Below are 21547 nucleotides of genomic sequence, written 5' to 3'. Positions count from 1 at the left end.
CATGCACTTTTTTTTTATCTTCTTGCCCAGTTTTCTCCCAGAAGGGAAAGTTCCTGAAGGCAGAGTATTAATTCTCTTTGTATCTCTTGAATTACCATTTTAATACATTTGAGGGAAAGAAATTTTTTGAGTTAGCTAAGACATTGTGATTAAAGTGAAAGAAAACATTTTAAAAAGAGAACAGGTCAACCCCGCAAGTGATTCAAGATACTCCTTAAATTTATTCTATCAATTTAACCCCCCCCCTTTTTTTTTTCCTTTCCACAACAGAACTTTCCAGTTAGAGGATTCTCAGGACTGTAGCAGAGATTTTGTGGAGATCCGGGAAGGAAACGCCACGGGTCGCTTGGTGGGAAGATACTGTGGAAATGTCCTCCCCCTTAATTATTCGTCCATCATTGGGCATAACTTGTGGATCAGATTTGTCTCTGATAGCTCAGGCAGTGGTGTCGGCTTCCAGGCTGCATTTAATAACAGTGAGTCGCTTCTGTTTTAATGATGGCTTCCAGAATGTGTCCTACAACCTAGAAAGGATATAGCAATGTTCTCAGTAATGCACCAAGAACAACCCCAAACTCTATACTTTCCCCCGATATTTATTGCCTTTGTGGAATTACTTGATTATAAATTATATTAGAAAAATTAAATTGTGCATGAATGGCTCAGTAAGAGCTAAGGAGAACATTCTTGGTGGCGCTAACATTCTTTTTTAGGGCTGCAGCTGCAGCATATGGAAGTTCCTAGGCTAGGGGTCAATTCAGAGCTGCTGCTGCCGGCCTACACCACAGCCAAAGCGATGCAGGATCTGAGCCGCATCTGCAACCTACATCGTAGGTCATGGCAATGCCAGATCCTTAACCCACTGAGCAAGGCCAGGGATCAAACCTGCAACTTCATGGATGCCAGTCAGATTCGTTTCCACTGAGCCACGATGGGAACTCCTACCTGATTTTAAGTTACATTTTTCCCATAATGTTGTATTAAAGAGTTTTCTACTGTATTACGGCTTCAGTGTGGTATACTTAAATGAAATGTGTTTCACTTGATTTCATAAACTCTTCATGCCTCAAATTGAGATATTTAGTATTACTTTAGGATACTCTTGGGTGCCCAGATAGTATAACAACAGGATTTCTCCTAATAGGATAAAATATTACATATTTTTATTTTCTAACACAAACTTTTTCCTAACGAGTTATTCTATATGCGGTTTGAAAATGGCTGTTTCTGTTTTCTCATATAATTTTTAAAAACATACTTCATTCTTTGGTAAAACAAGGTAAAATCGGTAAACCAAAATTATAGAATAGGGCTGGTACCACCTCTTTCCATGTCTCCATGTGCCTTGAGGTCTGGGAGCCCATTTTTACATGGAAGCTATTGTTTGTTTTCACACCATGCAGCCTTCTAAGGAGATAGAATTCCATTCCCAGAACCACCCTTCTCCAAGGAATTAATAGACAGCAGAGAAACCAAAAGGGAAGCAGTATTTCTTTCAATGTTCAGAAAAGAAATTGCAGTCAATTAAAAACCCATCCTTTTCAACACCCCTTGCCTTTTGTTTCTTTCATTTGATTAAAGAGCTCTTCTAAGTAGGTCTGATTTACTGCTCTGTTTTCCTTCCTAGTATTTGGCAATGATCATATTGTGGGAACTCATGGGAAAGTCGCCTCTCCCTTATGGCCTAGAAATTACCCTCACAACTCCAATTACCAATGGATCGTGAATGTGAATGAATCTCAAGTCATCCATGGTAGAATCTTGGAGATGGACGTTGAAGGAACATTTAACTGCTATTATGACAAGTTAAGGGTGAGTTTCCAAGGGCAGTCGATGTTTCTGCATTTTTGGCAAATTGCTATTGGCAACAGTAGATCCAAGGTAATGTCCATTCAAGCATCTGCAAATCATTTGGGAGGGTCTAACCTACGTCATGATTACCCCGTCTAGATTACCTGTACAACAGTCATTCTGGCATTGTATTCTTTGATTCTGTACCTAATTTATTTTTCAGAATTATCATCATTTTTCTGTTGGGCTTTATCTAAGTATGTCTATTGTTTTCATTAAGTATTCTATCTGATATCCCATTATCCTGTTTATTCTTATGTTAGAGTGTTAAAAATATGAATGATTACACACTCCTGTTGTGACTTAGTGGAGACAAACCTGAATAGTATTCATGAGGATGCAGGTTTGATCCCTGGCCTCACTCAGTGGGTTAAGGGTCTGGATTTGCCACCAGCTGTGATATAGGTCGCAGATGCTGCTCAGATCCTACATTGCTGTGGCTGTGGTGTAGGCCAACAGCTGTAGCTCTGATTCGACCCCTAGCCTGGGAACTTCCATATGCCGCAGGTGTGGCCCTTAAAAAAAAAATTGTTTTTGAATAATCATTTTAAAATAAGTAAGTATAAGTAGAAAATTTGTGGGGATTTCCCTGGTGGCCTAGTGGTTAAGAATTTAGCATTGTCACTGCTTTGGCACAGGTTCAATCCCTAGCCTGGGAACTTCTGCATAGCACAGGCGTGGCTGAAAAATAAATTGTGGTGATCATTGCCGTCCAGGCATTGGTTACTGTATCAATTCCAGAAACACTATCAGATTCTTTTTTATCCAGCTTTATTGAAGTATATTTGACAAATAACCAAGGTATAAATTTAAGATATACAAATTTATATCTTTTGATATAAGTATGCACTGTAAAATAATTATGCCAATCAAGGTAATTAACATGTCAATCACCAGTAAATGGTTACCACCTTCTTTCTTTTTTCTTTTTTTGTCTTTTTATCTTTTTAGGGCCGCACCCACGGCCCGTGGAGGGTCCCAGACCAGGGGTCTAATCAGAGCTGTAGCCACTGGTCTACACCACAGCCACAACCATAGCAATGCAGGATCTGAGCAGCGTCTTCAACCTACACCGCAGCTCACAGCAATGCCAGATCCTCAACCCACTGAGCGAGGCCAGGGATCAAACCCACAACCACACGGTTCCCAGTTGGATTTGTTTCTGCTGCACCACAACAGGAACTCCCCCACCTTCTTTCTTTATTTTTGGTATGGTGAGAACACTTAACCTCTTCGCAAATTTCAAGTGTACAGCAAAGAATGCGTAGCTGTAGTCCCATTGCTCCACATTAGATCTTCAGAATTATTAATCTTGCATAACCGAAAGTTTGTACCCTTTGCCCACCTCCCTACTTCCCCACTGCTCCCACCTCCTGGCGATTGCCTTCTGCTCTCTGCTGCTATGGGTTACTCTTTAACTATCAGATTCTTTAAGGCTGATACTGACTTCTTCTTAAGTCCACACTGCTTCACAGAGAATCCAGTACTTGGTAGATGCTCAGTACCTGAGGAAATAATTATTAGGTGACTTGAAATCTGAACTTATATAGTAGATTCAACGGGAACATTTGTAGTAACACAATGAACTGTTCAAATTATTTATGAGATGGAGGGAAGGACATGAAGTCTAATTGGGGAGTTCCTGTCGTGGCTCAGTGGTTAAGAAACCTAACTAATGTCCATGAGGATGTGGGTTCCATTCCTGGCTTTGCTCAGTGGGTTAAGGATCTGGCGTTGCCATGGCTGTGGTGTAGGTTGCAGATGCGGCTCAGATCTGACATTGCTGTTGCTGTGGCTGTGGTGTAGGCCGACAGCTGTAGCTCCGATTCAACCCCTAGCTTGGGAACCTCCATATGCTGTGGGTGCAGCCCTAAAAAAAAAAAAAAAAAGTAATTGAGCACCGTCCATCCACATGTGCAGAAAAAAATAAACATGCCCAAGATTATATATCTGGAAACTGTCACAAATATGTCTCTTAGGTAATTTAGTATTTTGTACTAAATGCAAGAGGTATAGTGAGTGCTTTGAATATGCAAGCTGTGATTCTTTTGCTGTTCCCAATTCTACTTCTTTACTTCTTTGGAAATAGGTACTCCTTCAGGCTGCCTGTTCACTTTCTCTCATGAAACCGTTCCTCTTTCTTGTTACTTTTCCCCATTTTTTCTAATTCCTCCCTTTTGGGCCCCAAAGCACACTCAATAAACACTGTTATTGTACAACTCTCCTCGTTTCTACTTTTCCACCTCTAAATTTTACTGCCGTTCCTAAAATGAGCCATACGTGGAGTATGGTTGTTACTATAATTCTGCAAGAAAGATATAAATAATTTTAAAACACGTCTAATTATTTGCAATCATATTTTATATTTCATGACACTTTCTATTTCAAAATGATATATAAGGTTTACTTGATTATTTTTTCCATTGTGATAAAATTATAAGTTCTCCTTGGAGTTCCTGCTGTGGTCCAACAGGATTGGAGGCGTCTTGGAAGCGCTGGGGGGCAGGTTTGATCCCCAGCTCAGCACAATGGGTTAAGTATCCAGAGTTGCCACAGCTGCAGCTTAGATCACAACTTTGGCTCAGATCTGATCCCTGGCCTGGGAACGCCATATGCCTCAGGGCTGCCAAAAAAGAAAAAGAAAATTTTACTTTTTTGGTTTTCATTATATATTATGGAAAGCAGAGGTGATTGCCTAAATTCAGTGCTCTATTATCTGTTTTCTCCATGCAGATTTATGATGGGGCTGACATTCATTCCCGCCTGATTGGAACCTACTGTGGTGCCCAGACTGAGTCTTTTAGCTCCACTGGAAGTTCCTTGACGTTTCAGTTTTCTTCTGACTCTTCAATCTCAGGGAAAGGATTCCTTCTGGAGTGGTTTGCAGTGGATGCCTCTGATGGGCCTTTACCTACCATTGCTACAGGTGTGTTTGGTAATAAATGAAATTCTTTCTAGGGGCTGCTAAGGCACAGACTAGTATTTCAAAGTTTCCCACTAATATGGGCCAAATACACAAATGAATAAGAATAAGAATTGCAGTCTCAAAACTGTTCTTCCATATGATCAAGTGGTCTTTTAATTTCGTAAATATATAAAATTATGTTTATTTTTTTAAATGCTAGTTTCCCATTATATCTTTCATAATAATTAAGGGTTTGACATCCATAAGATAGTCTACTTGGAATTTCTAGAGATCACTTTAGAGATCTCTGAAAGTTTGGTTTACAAACACCATACACCCAGATACATACACACGCACACACACGCACACACCCCCACACACGCACACGCACGCGCGCACACACACACTCACTCAAGGATCAACTAACGGAAGTAACTTTTTCCTCTATATTACATTTTAAGTGTGCTGTCAGAGACGCTTCACTTTATCCCCTTAGTTAATTGTAAATCTTCATGTTTGAGGGTAAAATTGGCCTAAATTTTAAGCTTTTGGTTTATTATTTTCAACACATTTTACATTTGCTCAATAAGCAATGTTTTGGGAAACTGATTTTGCCTTGAAAATTTGATTGAACAATTTTGAATGGCGCTCATGAATTTGAGGGTTGACATAGAATAAGTTCAGTAGATGCTTCTGGTAGCATATTTTGATGCTACCTTGAAATATTTGATTGTGACACATTATCATAGGAACTCACTGAAGGATATTCAAACTTCGAACTTGTCCTAGGACTAAATAGACCCTAAAAGATAAGTCTGTTTGCTCTGATTTCATGAGAATTTGTATCGGCTGAGATTACAGATGAAAATATAATTCACATTTATTTTTATTCAATGCCTTATTGTCCTAAGATGTTATTTTTCACCTCTCTCATAAGGTGTTTTCATAATGTTGACTGTGAACCTCTTCCTTAAATATTAATCTCTTTATCTTAGAGCAAAGAGCCATCGACAAGATTGCCAGGTGTAATTTAGAGCTATCCATTTATGTCTGGATAAAGCTCATAAGTAAATTGGGGTTAAGCTTTCTTTATATCGACCGATCTCAAGTTAGAGAAGAAATCACTCATGCAAGACATTATATCAATAAATATAGTGAAGAACTAGAACATAATAATGTCTCTCCTCATACATATATTCTATAATTTTGTGAATTAAATGGATAAGTGGCTATAATACCACAATCTCATTTTTCTTAATGAAAAACAAGCAAAGGAAAAAGTAACAGAGTAAGAAATTTTTATAATTTACTAGTTATATAATTGCTGTAAATGATTAGCTCATGATGATGTCACTTTCTGAAAGTTTCATGAAAATGAAAAAAGCCTAATATTTTATTTTATTTTATTTTGTCTTTTTGTCCTTTTAGGACCGTACCCGTGGCCTATGGAGGTTCCCAGGCTAGGGGTCTAATTGGAGCTATAGCTGCCAGCCTACACCACAGCCACAGCAACGCCAGATCCAAGCCGTGTATGTGACCTACACCACGGCTCACAGCAACACCGGATCCTTAACCCACTGAGCGAGGCCAGCAATCGAATTCACAACCCCATGGTTCCTAGTCGGATTCATTTCCGCTGCTCCACAATGGGAACTCCCCTAATATCTTAAAATGTGTTAATATATTGGACACTATACCATTAGCATTCCTTCTGTAGACATATTTAATTTAATTCAACAAATATATTTAGGAGGTTTATTATAGATACACTGAGGTAAGTAACTACTGGCTAAGAAAGGAAACCAAGATATAATCTCTACGCTCCAGGACTTTAAAAGTAATTGGCAAAGGTAAAGGATTAACATGTCACTTAAATAATGATGTAGTAATTAAATGATTAAATGACAAACAAAAAGCAGTCAAGGGAAAATGAGCCTGATGTGGAGTAGGGTCATATGAAGGAAATTAAATACGTCAAATAGAAAAATATTAGGCTATCAGTCAGGACATATTTGGCTATGCAGCAGTATCAAATAATTCCAATCTCTGAACAGCTGAAAAACATAAGACTACTTTCTTATTCGTGTTCCATATGCCTCTTAGGGTAACTGGATGCCTCGTGACCATCACCGCATAACTAGGCTGTTAAATCTGACATTGTTTGAGACATTGCCCATGATGGAAGAGGCAAGAGAGCCGCGGCATGCTTCAGTCTAAAAGTGCTCAGCTTAGGAGTTCCCGCTGTGGTGCCGTGGGCTAAGGATCCCACTGCAGCGGCTTGGGTCACTGTGGAGGTACAGGTTCGACCCCTGGCCAGACACAGTGGATTAGATCCGGCATTGCCGCAGCTGCAATGTAGGTTGCGGCTGTGGCTTGGATTCAGTCCCTGGCCTGGGAACATCCATGTGCTATGGGTGTCTTTTTAGGGCTGCACCCATGGCATATGGAAGTTCCCAGGCTAGGGATCAAATCGGAGGTGATAGCTGCCAGCCTACACCACAGCCACAGCAACACAGGATCCGAGCCACGTCTGCGACCCACACCACAGCTCACGGCAACGCTGGCTCCTTAACCCACTGAGCACATCCAGGGATCAAACCTGCATCCTCATGGGTACTAGTTGGGTTCGTTACCACTGAGCCACAATGGGAACTCCACAAATCTATTTTGAGTTTTTTAAGGAACCTCCATACTGTTTTCCATAGTGGCTACATCAATGTAAGTTCCCACAGTAGCGTAGGAAGGTTCCCTTTTCTCACCCCCTTTCCAGCATTTGTTATCTGTAAACTTTCTAATGATGGCTGTTCTGACTAGTGTGAAGTGGTCCCTCATTACAGTTTTGATTTGCAATACTTAGTGATATTGGGTACCTTTTCATATGCCTGTTACCCATATGTATGTCTTCTTTGGAGAAATGTCTATTTAGTTCTTCTGCCCACTTTCAAATTGTGCTGCTCATGTTTTTTTGTTACTGAGTTGCATGAGCTGAATTAAACCCTTGTCAGTCACATCATGGGCAAATATTTTCTCCCAGTCTATAGCTTCTCTTTTCGTTTTGTTTACGGTTTCCTTTGCTGTACAAAAGCTTATAAGCTTGATTAGGTCATAGTTTTATTTTTGCTTTTATTTCTATTTCCTTGGGAGACTGATCTAAGAAAACATTGGTGTGTCTGAGAATGTTTTTCCTGTATTCTCTTCTAGGAATTTTCTGGTATCATGTCTTATATTTAAGTCTTTAAGTCATTTTGATGAACACAGACTTTCAGTGGCTACACATAACAATGAATACAGACATTACAGAATTAGTACATAAAAATCACTGACCAAACAGCAGTGACAGCAAACTTTGGATGAGGGATTGATTTCCCAAAGTTGCCAATTATATTATTTGAAATTCCTAGTTTGCAACAAAAAAACTGTGGAAGGTATGGCCTATGCAAAAGAAAAGAGGTAATCAATAGAAACTGTCCTAGAAAAAGTCAAGATGTCAGACTTTCTTAAAACAACTTTAAATATGCTATTATAAGAGTTCCCATGGTGGCTCAGAGGAAATGAACCTGAATAGTATCCATGAGGATGTGGGTTCGATCCCTGGCCTCAATCAGTGGGTTAAGGATCTGGCATTGCCGTGGGCTATGGTGTTGGTCACAGATGCAGCTCAGAGCCCGTATTCCTGTAGCTGTGGTTTAGGCCTTCAGCAGCAGCTCCGATTCTATCCGTAGCCTGGAAACTTCCATATGCCATGGGTACGGCCCTGAAAAAAAGATAGCTATTATGTTAAAGAACTAAAAGAAACCATGTCTAAAAAATTAAAGTATGGGAATGAAGTCTCACCACATAGAGAATATCAATAAAGTGATAGAAAGGTTAAAAAAAAACAAAACTAGAATTTTCAGACTTGAGATTCACTAGATGGGCTCAATAACAAATCTGAGTGGGCCACAGAAAGAATCACTGAAAAAAAAAATCAAATGGAAGTTCCCATGTGGCACAGTGGGTTAAAGATCTAGCATGGCTTCAATCCCTGGCCCAGGAACTTCCACATTCCATGATTGTAGGAAAAAAAAAAAAAAAAAAAAAAACACTGAACTTGCTTAAAGATAGGGCAATTGAGATTATTCTGTTGAGAGAAAAAAGAAAAGACAAAGAATGAAGAAAACTATACAGAGCTTCAGAAACTAGCATTTTACCAACCTATTTATGCAGATTCCATGTGTGCAGCCAAAAAAAAAAGGGCGGGGGGACGTAATCTGGAAAGCACCAAGAGAAAATGACTTACCTTGGAAAAACAATATTCAATAAAATTAACATCTCATTTCTCATCAAAAACCATGAAGATCAGAGCAGTGGGATGACATACTCAAAATGCTGAAATTAAAAGACTGTTGACCAAGAATTCTATAGCCAGCAAATGAACCCTCCAAACTAAGTAGAAATTAAAACATTCCCAGATTAAAAAAAAAAAAAACTGAGAAAATTCATTGCTATGAATTTTATGCCATAAAATGTCATTGCTATGACCTATGCCATAAGAAATACTAAAGGATGAAATGAGATGGCCCTCTAGCATGGTTTTTACTGCTAGATGGTAGGTAGTAAAGGCAATATAAATGTATTTTCATTTGGAGCTCTTTTTATGCTGTTTGATTTAAAGACAGCTATGTAAAGCATTAATAATAAACCATGCTGATGGTCTTATAATGTTTAAATATGTAACTTTATAAAAGCATAAAATGTGCTTTTATGTAATAGCATAAAAGATGAAGGTGGGTAGGAATGGAGTTCTAGTACAGCAAAGTTTTGTATACTATTAAAGTTATTATTAATCCAGACTACATTGTCTTAACCTAAGATGTTTGTTGTAATCCTCTGAACAATCACAAAGAAAAAAAAAAAAAAAACCTTGAAAATATATGGTCAAATAAAGAATAAGTGAATTAAAGTGTTATTTAAATTAAACTGGTATACTAGAAAACATGTATTTAGCACGAGGACGGCTATCATCAATAAGCCAGACAACAGCAGTTATTGACAAGGATGCAGAGAACCTGATATCCGTGTGTGTTGCTGCTGGGATGTACGATGGTACGGCCACTTTGGAAGACAGGTTAGCCTTTCCTCAAAGATTGCAACACAGAGTTGCCCTGCGATCTAACAGTTCTATTCGTAATTATATACCTAGGAGAACTGAAAACACATGTCCTCATAAAAATTTATACTCTAATGTTCATAGAAACATTATTCATAAATAGAAATAACTGATAAATGGAAAAACTCAACGGGGTCTCTCCGTACCATGGATACTGTTCTGCCTTGAAGTGAGTGAAGTACTGATACATGCAGCTTGTGGATGCACCTTCATACATTATGCTAAGTGAATGAAACTAGTCCACAGATTGTATGATTACGTGTATATGCAATGTCTTAAATAGGCAAATCCATAGAGACAGAAGGTAGACTAGTGGTTTCCATAGACTTGAGGAGTGGAGAATGGAGAATGGTCACTAGTATCTGTTCTCTTTCAGGGTGGTGAAAATACGAAAATCATATATTTGTATATGTTTTAAAATTATTCATAATATATATGAAATTATAGACCACAATAATGATTGCATAGCTTTGTGACTATCCTAAAACCCACTGAACGATGCCATGTAGAAGGGTAAATTTTATAGTGAGTGAATAATTCAACCAAGCTGTTATTTAAAAAAAAAAAAAAAAAACTCAAGATTGTTATTAGACGCTCATGAGCTTTTTTGAATGTTTCATTTTACCACATTGAAATTTTTTTTCAAAATTGCCTAATATAAATTACACAATGAATAGCTGTGCTGAAAAACATGAAGATTAACATACATCAGAAATGTGAGGAGTTCCCGTCGTGGCGCAGTGGTTAACGAATCCGACTAGGAACCATGAGGTTGCGGGTTCGATCCCTGCCCTTGCTCAGTGGGTCAACGATCCGGCGTTGCCGTGAGCTGTGGTGTAGGTCGCAGACCGCGGCTCGGATCCCGAGTTGCTGTGGCTCTGGCATAGGCTGGCGGCGACAGCTCCGATTTGACCCCTAGCCTGGGAACCTATATATGCCGCGGGATTGGCCCAAGAAATAGCAAAAAGACAAAAAAAAAAAAAAAGAAACGTGAACAAAGTTCTACCTTGTTAACAGTAATAATGGGGTCTTATACATGAACTTATTTCATGCTTGACAAATAATAGGGACTCATTAATAACTGAGTTAAGGGGCCAAATTATGGCAAAAAAAGTAGAATACAATGTGTTTTTCTTCATAAAAATTGTGGACACCACAGGTGTCCGAATCAGTGGATTCAATAAGATATAAATTTCTTTGAAACAATCAGGCTTTTTAAAATTTTTTATTAAAAAAAATTTTTAATTACAGTGGATCTACAATATTCTGTCAATTTCTGCTGTACAGCAAAGTGATCCAGTCATATATATATACATATATATATTCTTTTTCTCATATTATCTTCTATCATGTTCTATCCCAAGTGATTGGGTATAGTTCCCTGTGAGACAATAGTTTCAATTGGTTGTTTCATTTCAGTATAGGGCTGTGGCTTTAAAGCGAAGGTGCTACCTTCTTTTCCATCAGAGCTATCTCAGCGATGTTGCTTTTCCCTCTGCAGGTGCTTGCGGTGGGTTCCTGAGGACAGGGGATGCTCCCGTCTTTCTTTACTCCCCGGGCTGGCCTGGGAGCTACAGTAATGGTGCCGACTGCATGTGGTTGATCCAGGCTCCGGATTCTACGGTGGAACTCAACATCCTTTCCCTGGACATTGAATCTCATAGGACATGTGACTATGATAAACTTGTGATAAGAGATGGTGAGAAATACTTGCCGATGTTAAAAAAAAAAAAATGCACAACCTAAAAGTTGAGAGTTAAGTTTTATTTGAGGCAAAAGGAGAACTTATGCCCAGGGGGCAGCAGCATTTCAAGTAACCCCAAGAAAGCTACTCCGGGGAGGCAAGGGGGCAGTTAGGATACATAGGAGTTTGTTTGTTTTAATTTTTTTATAGTTGATTTACAATGTTCTATCAATTTCTGTTATACACCAAAGTGACCCAGTGTGTGTATATATATATATACACACGTACATACTTTTTCTCACATTATCCTCCATCATATTCCATCACAAGTGATTAGATGTAGTTCCCTGTGCTGGGACAGCAGCATTTCATTGCATATCCACTCCAAATGCAGTAGTTTTCATCTACTAGCCCCAGACTCCCAGTCCATTCACTCCCTCCCCCTCCGCCTTGGCAACCACATGTCTGTTCTCCATGTCCGTGAATTATTACAACAGAGGGCAGGTAGTAGGAACAAACAATTACTGCTACTAACAGAAAACCAGATTATCTCAAATTCAGGAATTTGAGATATGGAAAGATGCAAAGGTCTGGGCTCGCTGAAATCATTCCTTTGATCCACACCTCAGCTCTCCGGGGCCAGTATCCTGTATGTTCACAGCCTGAGTTTCCTCCAGGCTCGCTGTCAGGAGTGGCTGCAGTCTGGTGGCTGCTTGATGGCAGGTCTTCTTTATTTCCTTCCTGAATTCCCTCAGGGCTCACTGGCAGCCTTGCACACATTTTCTAGAAGTTTGCTGCTGGTCTGGTGAAGGTCACTGCTTGTCAGGAGGAGTAGGCATCTGTCACCATGAAGGATTTTAGTGCTTTTCTAGATACAAGGAGATGCAAGAATTGGGCTTATAACATCTTCTCCTAAAAATATTCAACTATCTGAAGACCTGATCTGCCATTTTTCCCAGAGCACAGAGTGCCTCGCTCCTGATTTCCACCCTGAGCTCTGCTCAGGGGTGCCTCGGATCAGAGCTGCCATGGCTCCTGATTTAATTCACGCGGAGGCAGATGGCGAGGGAAGGCAAGGGCCAGTGTCCAGTTCACACGTTCAAAAAGCAAAATAAAACAAAACACTACCATGTTGCAACCCTGACACATATTCAGTTACATTCAGTTCGTCAAACTTGTTTACTGCCTCCAGCGATTTGGCATGGAATTTCCCAGATTTTATGGTCAATGAAAGCATCACCTATTAGAATTGGCTACCATGTCTGCAGAACATAAGGAATGTGTTAAATTGCCTGCAGCAAAATAATCCACGTACTACACACTGTGTCAGGGAGAGCATTGTATATTCCCCAGAGAAAACACCACCCGTGGCTTAAGTGGGAAACAATAGTCTGAGTTTCTAGTTTGTGCGGCTTTTTTGTTGAAAGGCTCTGGAAATAAATGTTTATATTTTATACCTATGGCTTGAAGAGCCAAGTGTGAAAAGTAGTTATAATTGCAATGGATGCAATTGTCTATGCCTAGTGAATCTCTGGGTAAAATGGGAAGAATTTAGGGCTGATATTTTTTCATCCTTCCTTCTCTATGTAGGTGTCATGATTGCTATGCAATGAGCGAGGGATATGAATACTACTGAAATGTAAGATACACAGAATTGTGCTTCATAATTTGCATGGGATGGAGAATAGGGAGGCCTTAAGAATCACACTGTAGGAGTTCCCATCATGGCTCAGTGGAAATGAATCTGACTAGGAACCATGAGGTTGCAGGTTCGATCCCTGGCCTTGCTCAGTGGGTTAAGGACCTGGCATTGCTGTGAGCTGTGGTGTAGATCACAGACGCAGCTTGGATCTGATGTTGCTGTGGCTGTGGTGTGGGCCAGCAACTGTAGCTCTCATTCGACCCTTAGCCTGGAAACCTCCATATGCCACAGGTGTGGCCCTAAAAAGACCAAAAAAAAAAGGAAGAAGAAGAAGAATCACATTGTGATAATTGGTGTATCCAACAGTGTCATCAGCATCACTTGGGAACTTGTTAGACATGGGCTTTTTGCCCCACCCCAAACCAACACCAGCTAAACTAGAAGCTCTCAGGACGGGTCCAGATTTGTCTCCAGTGAAGGCCAAGATTAGGGTGAGGAGGGTAAGGTGGGATTAGGTGAAGTGAGTACAGAGTCAGAGCTTGTCTTTATTTAATATTTTAATATTTTGTTCATTTTACCTTAAATTTCAGCTTTCGAAATACCATCCTGAAATATTTTCATCTTGATTTCTGAGGCTTTTGGCACCTCCTTAAATTTTGTCCCCATGTGAGGTGCTCCCCTCACCCGACCCTAGACCCGGCCTCCAGGTTGCAGTCTCTGGAGTTGGAGAACCAGTCTTCTACATGACAGCTATTGCAGCCTCAGTGCCTGCCTGGACAGCGGGTGACAGCCAGTGCAGTGTTAAACCAGAGAATGGAATCAAAGGCGCAGCTGCTGGGAAGGCAGGCTTGGTGTTACAGATCGTATTTTCAAGAGATGCAAGAAGTATAGAGTTTTCCGTGAATTTCCTCATTGTCAAATGTGGGCAATTAATGAAAAATACTTCAGAGCATTTTGGGGGACCACATGAATATGTCTGCGTTTGGCCCCCAGGTTGCTAATACGCAGGTTCTCGTCCCCCTTATTCCCTCAACCCTAGGCCCCTGCTCAGTACAGTGAGAAAAGTCAAATGGCACAGGTGCCTTACTTTCTTTCCGTAGAGGCGGGGCACCAAGCAAAGCCTCAAGCCAATCATACAAACATGATTAGATGGCAAAGCATAACTTTTTCCTAACAACGATCTCTCCGAACGTTGCCCAGAGGAAATGTCATCGTTCCACTTTTTTTTGCTTTCTTCAGAAAAGAAATGAAAATCAATAGATGCCACTCATTCTCACTGAGCAATAAAATAGACACAAATAAATAAGAGCATACGATCACCTTCAAAAACTTTCATACAGATAGAGAATAAGTTAACAGACGATTTGGAGGGAAATGTGTAGCAAGATAGCATGATGAAGATAATTAATGCCAAGGGAGCTACAGATAAACTTCTGAATTATAAAAAAAAAAAAAAAAAAAAAAGCAAAAGTTTCCAGAGGTCAGAAACCCTCCGAAGCATGCCTTTCCAAGCATGTTGTATTTTTGGCTGTGCCGTCACATTTGAGGCCTTGTTTTCTAAGCTAGTTCATAATGAGTGAGCTTTAGATTGAGGTCAGTCTCAGAAAGAAACCCTTGTGCTGGGTGTAAGGGCAAATTTCCTCATGTCTCATGTCTATTTTTGTTTTTATACAAGCTTGAAATTCATTAATTCTCTGCCTCAGGGAAAAAAAAATAATATGTTTTCCCAACCAAGGGAGCATGTCTGTTATAATCCCCTCTTCTCCATTCAGGCTTTGATGGAGACAGTTGTTTTGATCAAAACTTATAACCAAGAGAAGCCAAAGGAAGGGGGACCTGGGCAGTGACACAGCTGTCCTTTGTGTCTCTGGAGGAGCACGCTTGCTGATTCTGTCTTTTCTCATCCTCCACCCTTGGACAGAAGTATGTTCTTTTAAGGGGTGAACAAACAATGAACAAAAAGCAAATGAAAAGTAAGAAAGAAAAACCCTCTGAAAGTGAAGGCACATTTCTGAGCAAATGACCTTGTAACATTAGTATACAATCAGGGGCTGAAAACCAAACTTTTTTTTTTTTTTTTTTAATACTCGACCTGCAGTGCTCAGAATAGTTTAGCAAGTTCCTGTTGTGGCTCAGTGGTAATGAACCCAACGAGGATCCATGTGGATGTGGGTTTGATCTCTGGACTCGCTCAGTAGGTTAAAGGATCTGGCGTTGCTGTGGCTGTGGTGTAGGCTGGCAGCTACAGCTCTAATTCAACCCCAGCCTAGGAACTTCCACATGCTGTGAGCGCGGACGTAAAAAGACCAAAAAAAAAAAAAAAAGGAATAGTGTAGATCAGTATCTAACGCACACAACAGCGCTGGGCTTCCATTACTTCCCACTCCCATGCCCTCTCATTTTGAGTTTTTGTGCTGGGAAGAATTGTCCGTCTTTGGATAGTCAGTGGGAACTGGCAAAGTCATTATTAAAAACAGTAAAGATCTGATTATTCTGAGTGAAATGAGTCAGAAAGAGAAAAACATATTGTATGATATCACTTATATGTTGCATCTAAAATATGACACAAATCAACATATGAGACAAAAACAGACTCACAGACATAGAGAACAGAATTGGGGTTGCCAGCAGGGAAGGGAGGTGGGTGGAAAAAAGGGTTGGGAGTTTAGGATCAGCAGATGCAAACTAATATATACAAAATGCATAAACAACAAGATCCTACTGTACAGCACAGGGAACTATTTTTAATATCCTATGATAAACCACAATGGAAAAGAATATGAAAAAGAGTATATAAATCTGAGTATGACTGAGTCACTTTGCTGGACAGCAGAAATTAGCACAACATTGTAAATCAATTATACCTCAATTAAAAAAAATTTTTTTTAGAGTTTCCATTGTGGCTCAGTGGTTAGTGAACCTGACTAGGATCCATGAGGATGCGGGTTCAATCCCCGACCTCGCTCAGTGGGTTCAGGATCCAGTGTTGCTGTGAGCTATGGTGTAGGTCACAGATGTGGCTCGGAGCCTGAGTTGCTGTACCTGTGGTGTAGGCCATCAGCTACACCTCCAATTTGACCCCTAGCCTGGGAACCTCCAAATGCCACAGTATGGCCCTAAAAAAAAAAAAAAAAAAATTTAAGGGTAAGAAAAAGACAGAAGGCACCATTCCAAACTGGAGCCAGAATGATGGGACTCCTGCAGTGACCCTGTATTTGATCATCCCACTGTCTCCCAGCAATGGGGACGTTCTGAGAGGACTATGTGAGCGGCTTTGGCCACATTGCTAGGTTGCAGCAGTGGAAGAGGAAACTCTTCAAGACATTGTAGTTTCACTCTGATGTTTCCTTTCTTTGGTTGTAGGAGACAACAACATGGCCCAGGAGCTAGCAGTTCTCTGTGGCAGAGAGATCCCTGGCCCCATCCGATCTACGGGAGAGTACATGACGATCCGGTTCACCTCAGACTTCAGTGTAACCCGGGCGGGCTTTAACGCATCCTTTCACAAGAGTAATATTCTCATAGTTTGTTCTAGCTCATCTCATCGCCTCTATCTCTTGCTCTCTCCCTAATACACTCAGCTCACTTTTCAATACCAGGACATAGGTTATAAGTGAGAGGGCACAGGTCCCTGCCCAGCCTCTGGTCCGGGGGTGGGGGGGGTATCCTGATGCCAGGCACCGAGTCCTGATCAAGAAGACTGACCTCATTGTACAGAAGGATCCCCTGCTTTCAGCTCCCTGGGTGCGCCCTCTTCCCTCCATAGTAGGCACAAGAGTAAGGTGTTTAAAACAGTATTTCAGCCCTACTGATGGCTGGAACAAGAAGACAGGGCAAATCCATAGTGCATTAAAGGAGCAATAAGTCAGAGTTATCTTTGGTCTAAGAAATAAATAGTCAAAGTAACAGAGGAGAGATCTTCATAAACCCCTTCTCTGAAATGATTCATTCCTTTAAATGTTGGCAGCAAGAGTTTGTTCTTGAAATATGAATTTGGTGAGTCTGATGGGACTATATATATGTATATATATATATATATATATAAGGGGCTGTCACGTGTAGCATGATTGAGACTTTCAAAACTTGACGAAATGTCCAAGTTCCCATTGTGCCTCAGTGGAAATGAATCTGACTAGCATCCATGAGGATGAAGGTTCGATCCCTGGCCTTGCTCAGTGGGTTAAGGATCTGGTGTTGCTGTGAGCCGTGGTATAGGTCACAGACGTGGCTCAGATCTGACATTACTGTGGCTGTGCGGTAGGCCAGAGGCTATAACTCTGAGTTGCCTGGGAACCGCCATATGCCGTGGGTGTGGCCCTAAAAACAAACAAACAAACAAAAAACCTGACAAAATGTGAAGTCCAATAATAATATTAAATCCAAACTGGATTAAAGTTAAAGAAGCAACCCACAGAATGTGAACTATTTAAAGACTCTCATGTACTTTAACTGAAAAAAAAAAATGTAATTTTAAAGTAGATTACCAGTCTAGACATTGACAATTAATATTTCCTCTGCTATTATGTAGCCAGCACCTGAAGATAAATGACCTTCCTCCCCATATAAAGGGTCCAGGGAGAGTGGTTTAAGAGCATGGGCTCTGGAATGAGACCAAAGATCAATTTCCACCTCTGCATTTTAGCTGGCTGTGCAGGCTCTGTACATTCACTCACTCACAAGCTGCTCAGTCCTGACAGCTGGCCAGTATGTGCCCACTGCATGCACTCTCTTCTCAGCTCCAGCCTCTCACCCTCTCCCATGCAGCTCATGAATATGTGTATGGCAGCTCGTGGTGTGCATGTTAACATGTGGGAGACAAACTCTTGAGTCCCAGCATTGTTACGTCCCCCCGTCAAATTTGCTCACTCCACACTCTTCTCAATTGTCCTAAGCAGAAAGTGTATCCTTGTTATTTAAGGCAAAAAGCTTGGCATCGCCCTTGATGTTTCTTTTCTTGCTCCATTCATCCTGCTCCTCAGTAGATCATGATAGTTCTATCCTCACACTCTATCAAGACCCCAGCCACCCCTGCCCATTTCCCCTTTTCCACCATCCTCATCCGGGCCTCTCTCATTCCTCCTTGGACTCAAGACACCACCTCCTTAATGGACCTCTTGCTTCTGCTTTTCCCTGCCCCCCCCCATCACGGTTTAAGGATCACGGAGTGACTCTTTTAAAATGTAAGTCAGGGAGTTCCTGTTGTGGCTCAGCATAAATGAATCTGACTAGTATCCATGAGGATGCAGGTTCGATCCCTGGCCTCACTCAGTGGGTTAAGGATCCAGCATTACTGTGAGCTGTGGTGTAGGTCGCCGACATGGCTCGGATCCCGCATTGCCCTGGCTGTGGCGTAGGCTGGCAGCTATAGCTCCAATTTGACCCCAGCCTGGGAATCTCCATATGCAGCAGGTGCAGCCCTAAAAAGATAAAAAATAAAAATAAATGCAAATAAAAAATGCCATTCTGACGTGCAGACCCCTTTGGTGTCTTCCGCTTCTAACTCAAAATAGTCCCTTTCAGTTTCCTGCAGGACCTCCCCTGCTGCTGTTCAGATGTCTCAGTGGGCCCCATCCACTCTGACTTCCACGATGCACCACTAACACATCAGCCTTTACATCAACAGCTTTCTGGACTCAGAAAAGTGCTCTTCTCTTGAACACTCATATGCCTTGATTTCCCCAATTCAGTCATGTCTCTGCTCAGATGTCACCCCAGTAACATGGCCTCTCTCACTGCCCCAGGCAATACAGTCCCATGTCCCCTCTCTCCATCCATTTTTCTTTGTAGGACTTATCACCCTCTCACATGTTATATATGTGCTTACTGTGTGTCTTACTCACCTATAAAGGAAGCTTCATGAAAGTAAGTGCTTGTCTCTATGGCTTACTTCTGTCTCCCCATCTTGGTAACCAAACCAAAATGAGTACCCAGGAGTGTGTGCTCCATCCATGCCAGTTGTGCTAATTGGTTCCAATACCTTGGCCCCCAGTGAGTTTCAGACGTTTCTATTGCCTACCCTCTGACAAGTCTCGGGAGCAGCCAGAAAGGCGTAGGCGTCCAGTTGTGAGCATGATTGAAATATGCGATCTTTGTCTCTTTTTGGAAAGGTTGTGGTGGCTACTTGCATGCAGACAGAGGAATCATCACGTCACCCGGGTATCCAGAAGCCTACACTTCCAACCTCAACTGCTCTTGGCACGTCCAGGTCCAGCAGGGTCTGAGCATCGCTGTCCATTTTGAACAGCCCTTCCAGGTGTCAAATAGAGATGCCTTTTGCAACCAAGGGGATTATCTGGTGGTAGGTCAGCTTTGCTGCTTTCTCTAATTATTTCCTCTGAACACTTCATTCAGAAAACTAGGGAGTTCCCATCATGGCTCAGAAGTAACAAACCCGAAGTATCCATGAGGACACAGGTTCGATCCCTGGCCTCACTCAGTGAGTTAAGGATCCAGCGTTGCAATGAACTATGGAATAGATCACAAACAAGGCTTGGATCTGGCATGGCTGTGGCTGTGGCTGTGGCCGGCAGCTACAACTCCAGCTCCAATTCAACCCTGGGGACTTCCATGTGCCGCCGGACAAAAAAAGAAAAGAAAAGAAAATGAAATAAGGATTTTTTTTTCCTCTTGAGATGTAAATTGATACAACTCTTATACCTCATCTTCATCCAGCTGAAGCAGGGTATGCAATTTTGTCTTTCCAGCTAAAAAATGGACCTGATATCTATTCTCCGCCCTTGGGGCCCCACGGAGGCAATGGTCGTTTCTGTGGCAGTCGCCCTTCGTCCACTCTGTTCACCTCAGATAATGAACTGTTTGTTCAGTTTATCTCTGATAATAGCAACGAAGGGCAAGGATTTAAGATCACATATGAGGCAAAGAGTTTAGGTAAGTATTTTCACTGAGAAGAACGTCTGTACATTTCCTGCAATTGCTTGCTTTTCCTGGTTTAAGTAGATTTGAGGAAAAAAAATATTTGTTTCTGAACTAAGGGTAATAATATCAGTAAGAACAGCTTCCTATTATCAGGCACTTACTTTCAGTTTGCTACATGTGATATCTCATCATGACTCCTTTTTAAGGAAGATATCATTATTCCCATTCCACAGATGAGTAAGATGAGGTTAAGCTTTTTCCAAGGCCACCTATCAAGAAAATGAACAAAGTGAACTTTTCCATGAGTGTAATGAGCTTAGTGAACCCCTGAAATTCCTTAGGCTTTTCCATTATAAAATTTGTCTAATTATAAGTTACATTCAGTTGTGGAAACATTGTAAGAACAGTAATTACATTGTTTTGTAATCATTTGTATGCTTCTTTTTAAATGAACACATAATCCTCTGGTTCTATTATTGCCCATTTAATTATATATTAGCATAGTAATCTCCTTAATTACCTTTACTTAGTTATGCTTGATTGAAATCGTACTTCATTTCACTGTAATGAATTTGATTTTTGTGACATGTATTTTTCCATAATGTTTAATTGGATAAGTAAACAAGCCTAGCTTCCAAAAAGGGAAGGAGGGCTGTCAGTAGAGGGTAAGGCTTTGTCCTCTTAAAATTAGATAATTTAGATTTCAGGCTAAGCCTATGTCCTCAATCTCAGCTTCCTGAACGTGTTTCAAAAGACATATTCAGCTCAGTGAGGCCGTATGTCTTATTGCATGTTCTCTAGAAGCTGAGAATTTAAAATGTCAGCAGAATGTCCTCACTTGGGGAAAGGAGAGGAAATGATTTCCACCGGCTGACACAGAAAATCATCTAAGACCTTGAGCAGATTCCACTATTGCAGGGGAACCACTGTCATCCCTTTCCAACGCCCGTAGCACTAGTGTTTGGAAGGAGCCTTGGACAAGGCAGTTTGGTGATACCAGCACTGTTCTCTACAGGTGGCGAGTTTCTCATCCCTCCCCACCTCCATGCTGAGCTTTGCTGCTGAGCTGTGAGTGTGCAGGACTTCACCCGGGACTGAGTCTATACAGGGCGTCAGTGCCTTGTGTCCACTGTAGATTCTAGCCCGCTGCACAGAACTCTGCTTCTCCATCTTTACCCAGAGAGATTCAGTCTTGCAGTATCGACATTTAGTGAGAATCCATATACACAAAGGGTCTACTTGCAAACACTGTAACTCTTTTATTGCTTTGTGGACCCTCTATTCATGCACGAATGGTGCGGCCATTACCTTTCCCCAGTCTTTCTGCCTTCATATTAGACTTAAAAGGCTTTTGATTTCAAAACCCATTGCGATCCCATCACTCTTGTTTCTCCCAACTTACTACCGTCAGCTTTCTGCTTCCCCGTCTGTCTTTCCACC

General features: G+C 41.1%; 1 protein-coding gene across 1 annotated transcript in view; it reads left to right on the top strand.

Annotated features, from left to right (window-relative positions):
* Positions 1-21547, top strand: part of CUBN (cubilin) — a 316180-nt gene that overhangs the window by 189354 nt on the left and 105279 nt on the right. The window contains exons 37-43 of the mRNA XM_047755040.1: positions 271-476; positions 1628-1812; positions 4585-4777; positions 11407-11604; positions 16595-16741; positions 19339-19529; positions 19936-20119. Coding sequence (XP_047610996.1) covers positions 271-476; positions 1628-1812; positions 4585-4777; positions 11407-11604; positions 16595-16741; positions 19339-19529; positions 19936-20119 — 1304 coding nt within the window. The remainder of the gene's footprint in view (positions 1-270; positions 477-1627; positions 1813-4584; positions 4778-11406; positions 11605-16594; positions 16742-19338; positions 19530-19935; positions 20120-21547) is intronic.

This window comes from Phacochoerus africanus, chromosome 12, assembly GCF_016906955.1.
Source record: "Phacochoerus africanus isolate WHEZ1 chromosome 12, ROS_Pafr_v1, whole genome shotgun sequence".
Classification (NCBI taxonomy): domain Eukaryota; kingdom Metazoa; phylum Chordata; class Mammalia; order Artiodactyla; family Suidae; genus Phacochoerus; species Phacochoerus africanus.
Note: the sequence above shows the minus strand (reverse complement) of the source record. Positions and strands in the feature narration are given on the sequence as shown.